Source organism: Elaeis guineensis, chromosome 2, assembly GCF_000442705.2.
Source record: "Elaeis guineensis isolate ETL-2024a chromosome 2, EG11, whole genome shotgun sequence".
NCBI classification, from domain to species: Eukaryota; Viridiplantae; Streptophyta; class Magnoliopsida; order Arecales; family Arecaceae; genus Elaeis; species Elaeis guineensis.
In genome coordinates, this window is record NC_025994.2 from 108,836,238 (window position 1) to 108,847,464 (window position 11,227).

The 11,227-nt window shown below is 36.1% G+C and overlaps 1 protein-coding gene across 1 annotated transcript; it reads left to right on the plus strand.

The window, feature by feature from the left end:
* The first annotated feature begins 3,416 nt into the window (after positions 1–3,416).
* LOC105048166 (cinnamoyl-CoA reductase-like SNL6) lies at positions 3,417–9,909 on the plus strand. Its single transcript, XM_010927384.4, has 5 exons — positions 3,417–3,714; positions 4,746–4,921; positions 8,438–8,638; positions 9,041–9,194; positions 9,319–9,909. Exons 1-5 carry the CDS (start codon positions 3,453–3,455, stop codon positions 9,627–9,629), a joined length of 1,104 nt encoding a protein of 367 aa, XP_010925686.1. The 5' UTR covers positions 3,417–3,452; the 3' UTR covers positions 9,630–9,909.
* Positions 9,910–11,227: the final 1,318 nt, after the last annotated feature.

Genomic DNA, 11,227 nt, shown 5'->3' on the forward strand with positions numbered 1-11,227 from the left:
CATCAATCGTTGGATTGCATCTTATCCAGCTTTCAAAATAAGCACATAGTTTTTAAAGCACCACCAACATCTCTCTCAAAGTGATTTTTGCACCATCCAATGGTTGATATTGTAAGATCAATCATTCTTTTGCATGAAAGATACAATTTGAACCCATGCACTCGTTACAGTTTGGACTACATGGCAAAAACTATGGATCAAGAAAGTCACGTAAACATCTATGCCGTGTTTGAAGGTTAAAGGAGAATGTGATGGTTTTGTAATTTTCTTTCATTATTGATGGTTTAATTTTCAACGAAAGAGACTCATAGCCACCACGTTTCCTCTGTTATTTATACTCCAAATAATTTAATTTTTTAAGATTTAATTTGTTTAGAGAAAGATAGGCAATATCTCTAAATAATTTTTTAACATCATGAACTATTGTGATGTTAGGATTAAAATGTAATCTTTTATGGTAGTGTTTGGTTCGTAATCGAAATCGGAATGAGAATAAAAATCGGAATAACTTAGAATCGAAATCAGAATTGTCAAATCCTTCGAAGCATTTGATTCGTGATCGAAATCAAAAACAGAATCAAAATTAAAATAAAAATTTAAACCTATAAAAAAAAATAACGATTGAGTTCTATATAAATTGGGCCATTCTCATTTCATCCTGAATGAAATGAAATTCTTCCCAATCAAATAATTAAAATAAGAATCATCCATTTTGATTTTAATTTCAAATTTCACTCCTTCCAATCAAACATTCTTTATATACAGTGCTAAAAAATTTTTAGCCAGCTAAATCAAAAGCATACACGAGATTTAAAAGCTGAGCTTGCATTTCAAAGCATCAGAAAAGTTATTAACTCTCTGTTTATTGTAAAGTGCTTTTTGTGTACTTGTCTTTGTCTTACCGTTTTCTATATTCAAATATTGTACCCATCACACCTAGAGAAACCAAAATTTGGCACGTTTAATTTCCAACCAGTGAAAGTGAATTGATATAGCAAAAGTGATGGATCATTATCTAAAAAAGAACGGGAGGACTAGAACCATCAGTGCATCGAATGTATGGTATTATTGTCCTTTCAGATAGTTTTGATTCTCAATAGATTTTATAACTCGATTTCTAAGACATGCATCCGCACGTCTTTTTTGTACGTTAGCACTATAATAAAAATAATCTATAATAAATTTTTTTTAATAATATAAAAAAATATTACTATAAATATTCTCTAATAATAATTTAAAAAAATATTATAAAAAATATTTAATATTATAACACTTCGTCAAAAATATTATTAAAAGTTATTATATAATAATGATATCTTATATATAGTCACTATAAAAAAAATTATCTATAATAATAAAATCTATAATATTGTGATGATTATTACTAAAATTTTTAATGTTACAATAATATCCAGCAAGAATAATATTTTCTTACTAAATAGAACTTAATTAGTAATATTTATAATTTTATTATAAGATTTTGATTATTTTATCAATAATTTTTTTTATTATTTATTATTTATATTTTATTTTTATGATAATTAGTATCGTTGCAAATTATTTTAGTTTTTTTGTGATGATGATATTTTATCACTAAATATATATTTAATTTTTTTAAAAAATATAATATATATTTAATAAAATTTTAAAATTAATATGATTTCAACTATATAAGTTAATATAGTTTAACAGTTAAATGAAAATACTTCTTGATATAAAATTTCATCAAGTAATGATCTATGACATAACTATTAAAAATATGTAAGGAAATAGATTTAACTAGGGATAAAAGTGGTATGGATATTATCCATCCGAATCTGTTTTTGTATATGAATAAATTTGGATATGGATAAAAATTTGACGATCTAACTAATATTCATACTTATATCTATATCTCTAAAAAAATAGTTATGAATATGGATAGACAATTATCCAATCTGTATCTAAATATCCGAATATATATATATAATTTTATATAGAACTTATTAATTTTTTTTAAAAAAATATAACTATATAAATATATTATTAACTTAATTTATTATCTATTTAGTAACATCTTTGATTCTATAGTCATAAAGTTTAATTATCTAAATAATATCTATAAATATATCGACACTTTCAGTATCTGAATTGTATCTGTATCCGTTTGAAATAAATATGGATATAAATTTTTGTATCCAAATAATATCTATATTCATATTTATATTCATCGAATAAAATAAATATGGATATGGATATGGTAGTATCCGATCCGATTTCAGCCCTTAGATTTAATTAAGAATTTGAATCACGTACGGATCCAACCTAATTTATATGAAAAATATATGAAAAACTTAAAAGCTATTTATATAAAATATATAATACAAAGTTTTAAAAATATTTTATATTAAATATCATTATATTTTAAAAAATATTTTTGATTGTAAAAATATATTAAATTTATTTAAATTTTTAAATATTTAAAACAAAAATATTTTGAAAATATTATAAATAATAAAATTAAGTAAAATTTTTTATTTTCTTTTAAAGAGAAGCGGATTGAATTTTGTGAAAAAAATTAATTATTAAAATTAAAATACCAAAATATATTGAAAATAAATATATTTGATAATATAAATAAGTTTTAGATAAATTTAATAAATCAAGTGAGGAGTAAAAATTCTAGAAAATGGAAGAAGAAGCGGCCGTCTCAGAAAAAGGAGGGCAAGGGGATAGGTTGCGGACGGGGTACATACTATTCCATTTATTTCTGCATCAATTATTTAAATAATAGTTTATCCTTTTAAAAGAAAAATTCTCATTAGTCCCATCGTGGAGGTAAGCTTGAACTTAGTTTGTCCCAGTTGAATAATATACATGCGGATCGCTTTAGTTTTATTTTTTTTAAATTTAAATCAAAATTGAATTAATTTTAAAAAAAAAAATAAATCAAAGTTAAATTGAACATGAAAAAATCCGATCGAAATTGAATCAATATAATCGATTCAAGTCGATTTCACCGTTTAGCCAATTTTTTTGCACGCTCATAAACACGTGCACCTAAACACCAAACCGTCAAATTGATCCTGCTGACCCGCCTGGAATCCCAAAATGGCTAAAACCTTCTCATGGACGAGTAAGTAGACGCCGCAAATCCTGGACTTCCAAGGACCACGTTCCACCTAACCACCAAAATTTTTCAGGCGTTCAAGCCGAGTCGGCCGAGCCGAACCGGCCCGGCACCAGAGCAGAGGTCCCCTCTCGTCCTGTTTCCAAGTTAAAACAAGAGAAGAATCGATATATTTTCACCACCAGTTTCACACTCCTTCCTGTTCTCGTCGGCTCATTATGTTGGGCACGTGCCCGCGTCTATGGGGTGAGTATATCATCGTCACCGCCTTCTTTATATACAGAAGGGCTTTGGTCCTTATTCGTTACTCGTAATAAATTCCAGAGAGAGAGAGAGAAGGGGGATGGGGGTGTTGCGGAGTACAGAGAGTTTGGAGGCGGAGGTGAAGGAGTTCCGTGAGATGCTGTTGAGAAGCGGCGGAGGTTTGGAGTTCGGGGCGTGGAAGAGGGGATCTGGGGCCGTCCGAAGGGGGACGGGCGGTGAAGAGGGGGAGGGACACGGGAGGATGGTGTGCGTCACCAGCGCCGTCTCCTTCCTCGGATTCGCCATCGTCAATCGCCTCCTCTCCCTCGGCTACTGCGTCCGCCTCGCCCTCGAAAACCAAGGTCGGTCACTCCCCAAATAAGTTTCCAAATAAATCACAAACAAAAAAAATAATTAGCCTCTATTAATCTCAATCTCCATTTTGCTTTCTTTTTTTTTTTTTTTCCCGCTGGTGAACCATTCTCAACTTCAGAAAAAGTCGAAGCTTTTGTCCATTATATTTTTGTACTTTTGTGTGTGTGTGTGTTTTTTTTTTGTGATCTTCGTGGTGTTTGTTTTTTTCCCCCTTTTTCTTTGTTTTGCTCGAATTTTATTTTATTTTTTGTTTTTGTGTTGGCGGGGCTGGGGGGCGTAAAAGAAGTATATGAGATATTCGGGAGGGATTTGCTTCCAGATTCGTGCACGCCGTGATTTTCAGGCTGGTAAAAGTTAAAAGTGTAGGATATTATTTCTCCACCGAGAATGGCTCGTGATGTCTTGATTTAGCAGGGTGGGCCCACACAGGATGTTGGTACTTGCTGTCTTACTGCCACAATAATATTGGGCGTTGGTATCCGGTGACTTCAGCATTTTTTCCATGCACCTGGTGTAAGTGAACCATTAGTCCCACGTTGATAGGAGCCAAAGAAGAAATCCAGCTTATATAGAAAAATATTATCTTTTTCACATAAGATATTTTTTAAAAGATAAAATTATTAGGTTTAAAGATGGCTCATATAACTTCTGAGTTATGGACTGTAGGTCAAGATGGGCAATATTTTATGCATCGAGAGATAATATCTTACGTGCTATGAATTTTTGATTTTAATATTGATGTTAGAGAAAGCATCTTACGCGATTCAATTGCACATAATGTATGCAATAAGGAGACGTGTCGTGGACTGACCCAGAGGATTGCTATGGCTCATGACTTTTAACGCCTTTTAGTAAGAAGAAAAAGGGAAAGCTCATTAGGAGTTGCTTCTTAAGGAAACAAGTTCTGGCTAATCTTTTAACATGTGAATGTATGTCACAACTTTGATTTTTTGATGCTTTTTTTCCTATTTTATTAAATTACTGACTTAATTACTGCCACGATGCAACGGTTTTTCAGAGGATCTAGACAAGCTGAGGGACATGGAGATGTTTGGTGAGATGGGGAGGGACGGCGCATGGGCGGTGATGGCCAATGTGATGGACCTTGATAGCTTATGCCGGGCGTTTGATGGATGCACTGGGGTGTTCCACACCTCGGCCTTCGTGGATCCTGGGGGTGTATCTGGCTACTCGGTAAGTTCCCTCCATATAATGGTAGTTATGGGCCAACTGAAGGCTACGTGCTAACGTGGCTCCAGTTGATTGGTCGTATATCCAGTGGATGGTCCACAAGAATCTTGGTATGCCTAACTTCATTGGGTAATCTTATATGCAACAGTATTGGGTCAAAATTATGATTCCCCTCTTCTAAGTGAGCTTTTTGATCTTGAGCCAATAACTACTAGCAACCTACCCCTTCATGATGTAGATGTATGAAGATCGTCAGACAAGATATGATGACTTCAATGAAAAACGAAATATTTGGAAATTGGAAGGGTAGGTTGGTATCGTGACTATAAGTTAACATTCCAATATTTCTTTATCGTGTTTATTGGATCATTAAATATCCTTTTTAAGGTCAACAACCAATTAAAGGTGGTAGGTTTTTTGCCCTTTAGAATAAAGTAGATGGTTTTGTATAGAGTGGTGAGGACTCGTGCCACATGATCCAACTGATGAAGATACGAAGCCTCTTTTTTTTTTTGAGCTTACCTGCCCTTCTTTCTTCCGCATAAGGCTTGGACCTGCCCTAGCCGTTAGGTATTTGAATTCTTCGTACACATGTGCTTTGTATCAACCTCTAGGTAGGCGTGAATGATAGATATTTTAAAATTGAGGTCGAAAATCTATCATGTAACATTGAAACATTAATGGGTCGTTTGATCTTATTAGCAAATCTTTTAAGATCAGCTTAATGGATTCTTCTTTGGGTGTACTGATTCAACTTTTGAGGAGATTGATGGCAAATGTTATTATTCTAAAAACCAAAAGTAGAAACTAGATACGTGTATCTAATGATTCATTATCCAGGTCACTTAACTTAATTAAAAGTTAATTATGAAATAAGATTATTGTAAAAATGTTATTAATAAAATATAATCCTTTTAAAGGAAATAGAAAAGAGAGCCAAATTTGGTGTGTATGAAATCCTGGGTCAATGCATTTCAGGTTGTGATGTAGGAGACCCAAGTTTAATGGTCTCACATTTGGATCCTTTTGTTCATGTTTTATTAGTTACTCCTACTTTTTCTTAATTTTGATACCAATTAACCTTCAGTTTCTTTATATTTAAAATTTCTTAGCAAACTTTGACTTCCAAGTTTAAGGAGTAATATCCAGAGGTTGGTGGTTAGTCGATCTCTTTTGGTAGGAGATTAGCTATATGGAGACATTTGTAGTGCATTAGGTTGTGCAAAAGAAACTGAGTGAATAGATAATGACCAAGGTAACTTTTGACGTCACATGGGCGGATTGCTTTTCCCTGAAGTCACTGAAGTTATGAGCTTTGGAAGAAAATTCAGGTGTTCCATTCGTACACCAGAATGAACCAATTGATCTAGACCAAATCATAAGTTCTTATCTATCAAAAATATGGCCACACCAATTTCTCTACTTGGCTTACATGTACTGGAGCCATTTGGTGTAGTGTGTCTCACTAAGACCTCTGCCACCCGCTCCTCATATATAATATTCTTCTTGTCAGAGGTGAAGCCCACGGTATACGCCATTCCACGTGATGGTGCCATTCATCCATCAATTAAGAATGAGCCCGGTTTCTACCATGTTTGCCTCCGGCTCCACTCTGGTTCTGCCTCCAAAAGGACATCTTGGCCCGGTATCTAGTCCAGTCTCATCGAGCATTTAGGAATTAGGACCTACTTTTTCTCGTCTTTACAGAATAGACGACCTCACATAATGAGCCTAATTAATGAAGGTTTGGATTGGACTCCACGTGTCATGTCCTTCATCCATTCCCTGAGGGGTGGCAATTAGATGTACCACATCAGCTCGAAAGGCTGGCTGTTGTTTGAGATGGGAGAGATGCTAGCGTAACGCAGAAATGTCACGCAGAATTGTGCGCAGATAATGTGTAAACCTTTTCATTCTCCCTCTCATTAGCAACTGTGTTTTGTCTGCACTGGCTGTCGAGGTGCAAGAGAGGGTTATCTCGTTAATGCTGCCTTTTTGTGTGAGATTTTGTTTGCCAAATAAAATGCATTGGATGAAGTTGCTAATCCATATTAATTGCATGACCATGGGCATGGCTCGTAGGTGGCTTTCATAGTTATCTGCTGAGATTTTGGATACCATTTAGTCAAGAAAATGGAGTTCTCAAGCCAAGTTTGGCGGCCTAGTGTATTCTGACTTTACATCTTGGCATGGTTGAGCTAATGTAACTCGAGGAATACAGTTTATGTAGCAGCGTCCCCGAAATATCTTCATATTACTGAGATTTTCCCCCATCTAAAAAGAAGAGAGATCCGGTAAACCGTGGTGATAGTTTTACATGTTGGAGATGTGTTGATTAATTACTTTTTGTTATTCGGATTCCTTTTGATATTGACATAATGTGATGCATCTTTTTTCAATTTACAGTTTTGCATATTTCCGGTATGCGTGTATATAAGAGGATATGATCTTGACCGCATAAAGGAAACCTTCTCGCATCTAAATAATGGCTGAGCCGCATATATATATATATTTATATATATCATTTATTCTTAACCACTCATTCTTCGAGACATCCCTTTCGTGTTAGGGGTAAGAAGGTGGACATGGTGGTCCCTGTCATTTGTCCCAAAAGATGATAGGATGGGTCATGAAAACAACCAATAGTGACACTCGGGAACTTAGAATGCGATTTGGGTTCAACGGCTTTCCCGTTTGCAGTAGGCCTTCTATCATTTCACTACTTGACAACGCTGTGGAGCATGAATTGGTTTTGTTGCATTTTACCGGTCCCAGTAATGTCTGGGAGAAAAAAAGCAAAAGAGGAGGAATGCTAAGTCTACCCGGATAACCATACGCAAACTGTAACACATTGGTGGTGCTTGGATGGGATAAAACTCATGTGCTTCAAGTTTAGATCGATGTTTAATTGTAAGTTATGTGCCGCTCCAAAATACTATTTCTAGATAAAGATTGTGCGGAGTCACCTTGACGTGCAATGCGTCCCCACCATCATTTACCAAAGTACACTTCATACTTTAGATTTTTATCTCATTTTTACCTGCTACACCACTAGACATGATAATTGTTCGTTAGAGGTCACGAGTACAAACTTTATGAGCATTGACATCTAGTAGCACATAGATCTTGCATTTCTGACAAAATCTTGGACGTTTGGACATGAAGTGACATTTTCTGATGCTTTCATTTTCTTGTAAAGCTAACTAGTTTTGTTTTTCCTTCACTCGTTTGCGAATGAATGAACTACTCCGTATACCATCGTAATGTCCACTTCCGTATTCTGGATCAATACTCAAGTATCTTCTAACAATTATTTTTACAATTTTGTTAATTACACTAGCTGCTACCCGAGTACATGATCAAATTCCATTCTTTCAACCGTACAACTTAGTTGCCTCGGGAAAGAAAAAGAAAAAGAAACATACAACTTAGTAAAAGTGGAGAGATTATTTATTTATTTTGGTCAGAAAATTTTCTTTTATTTACTTCTTACCTCCACCTTGGTTGCAAACTCTACAGAAGCACATGGCAGATATGGAGGCTAGAGCAGCGGAGCGAGTGATTGAAGCCTGTGTGCGTACTCAATCTGTGAGAAAGTGTGTATTTACTTCCTCCCTTCTAGCTTGTGTTTGGCGGCAGAATTCCCCTCGCAATCACCGTCTCGCCACCATTGTTGATGAAAACTGCTGGAGCGATGAAAGCCTCTGCCGGGACAAAAAGGTTTGGACCACCACTTGGTACACAACACAAAAACACATTTCCCAGTTTCCCCACACATTTGTAGAGATCAGTTCTTAGGGATCTTCTTAATTTATTATTATTTTTTTCGTTTCTGAAAAAAAGAATCTTAAGAAGCTTCTAAAGCATGGAGTCACTACTTGAAGATGACATGGTATAAAGATAGAGACTCCTGCGATCCCCATGTTGTTGGGATACCCGGAATCCCTTTATCTTGAATGGATTCTGGTATGCAGAAACATGGGGTTAAAGGAGCAATGACCTCCCAGGGTTCATGTGAGAGCTAATTATACCATTTATATAGAACTTTTCTCTTTTTCTTTCTGGGTGAATCATTACAAAAATAGTCCAACTCCAAAAATAACTTCTTTCAAATGGTTGCAGCTATGGTTCGCACTGGGCAAGACAATGGCAGAGAAAGCAGCTTGGCGAGCAGCTCGAGGAAGGGACTTGAAGCTAGTTACGGTATGTCCGGCTCTCGTCACCGGACCAGGATTTCGCCGTCGGAACTCCACAGGATCCGTTGCGTACCTGAAAGGTGATTCACCATGCCTTTGCCTCCCAAGTTGAATCGAACAATACGAAGTCTTACACTCAAATATCACCGCTCACCAGCAGAGTTGCAACAATTATACTGAAAGCTTCTCTCAAAACACATGCAGGAGCTCGTGAGATGTTTGCAGAGGGGTTGCTTGCAACGGTTGATGTGAGCAAGGTAGCCGAGGCTCATGTAAGCGTCTACGAGGCAATGGGTAGCACTGCTTGTGGGCGGTATATCTGCTACGATCGTATCATCCAAAGAAAGGAAGAGGCTCTTGAATTAGAGCGGCAGCTTGGGATTCCCAACAGGATATACACTGAGACCCCAACGGACCACCCAACCTGGTTCGATCTTTGTAACAGGAAAATTTCCAGGCTCATGTCATCGAGGAGGCGGTGCGCATACGATGTCTACTCGATAGTGTATGATTAGAAGCTCAGGAATTGGAGAACACAAAGCTGTGTTTTTGGCATTCAGTGCTCACCGTGTGATGGAATCTCTCAAAGCTGTGTTGTTGGCATTGAGGGGGTTCTGAGTGAATGAAACTGAGGAACTGATATCCACAATATTATGCAGTCAGATTGGACAAGTGGATTATCGGAGAGGAGTGGAAGAAAATCATTGTACAAAGGTTACCATGTTATCGATCTGAGTTGATAACATGGTGGGTATGGAAGAAAGCTTCTGAGGCAATCAAATTTGTTCTGTCTTATTTTTGTGAGCACTTTCCATCCTATAAGATATGGCACTGGGAGTGAAAGGAGTTCACGGTGCTCCAAGCTCTAATTGGTGGAAAGTGCTGACAATAGGTGCAGATAGATCACCTAAACTTTTCTATTAGAGTGGCAAATGATATCAGAATTAAGCAATGATAGATTAAAAGACGGTCGCAGGTAAACAGCTGAGTCAAGCTTGAACAGTTTAGACGCTATCTAGAACGAATTAATTCTCTCATCTTAGGATCCAGATAGATCTTAGTATTACGTGATTTTGATTTTTGAGACAACCATCGTCGGCCAATTTAGCAGCTTATAGCCCTCTTTTAAATCTGAGGGAAAAGGGACTTTGCGGTCCCACCCAAATGCACACGAAGTGTTCTATATGTCACCAAAGGAAATAGCTAAAGTTTAACGTGGGGGATAACAAAAGCAGGTTCGGAACGGACCAGCTCTGGACTCGGATGCCGGTTCGGTTATTGGGGTACCGTGAATAGCTGACCTGTACGAAAGGTCCAGCTATAGGGCCCATGTGGACCACTCTGTCCATGGGCCACGCTCTCATGGAAGGGGCTTCCAAGAGGGGTCCTGATTGTATCCTTCGCATGAATAAATCATGTCAATCATTGAATAGTATTTTGTATAGTTTTTAAAATCTTTCAATCTTTTCTTTCTATCAGTAAAAATCACGAGATAGATATCCCATTTTGAAAGCTGTGCAAAGCACAGTACAATGGTAGGCACTGCAAAAGAAGTTCAATCATTTTTTTGTGCAAAGATATGACTCGCACCCTTCCAAGAATGCAACCTGACATGCTTGTGTAGGCTAATTAGTTTTGTTTTTCTCCCTGTATGAAGTTCTATATGCTTGCTAAAGATCTAAAATGTTCTAATGTCACCATGCCATATTATTACATATTGTTTCAGCTCATGTTGGATTAGATTCCTTGCAAAATCTTGGTTTTTGGGTCTAGGCTTAACCTTTAACCAGAAACCCGCTTTTCTCGTGACTTGGAATTCACTCATCTATGACGTATATTTACATTTTTTTTTGATTTTATGGTACTTTATTTAATGCAAAACTTATTTTTTTCACTCAAAAACTTTGTTTCATGTAAATAATTGGGCTTCCTTGTCATTCTCTAAATGTTTACGCTTCTAAAAATGTAACATTTGAGATTTTGGATTTTCAAATCAAAATCACTACCTATATATGAATAATATTGTTGTGGGGTCGTACCACCTCAATCGATGTCCTCGGAACTCGTACTCAGAAGTTTTTAAATCGACAAGAATACTGATGTGAGCCTTGGC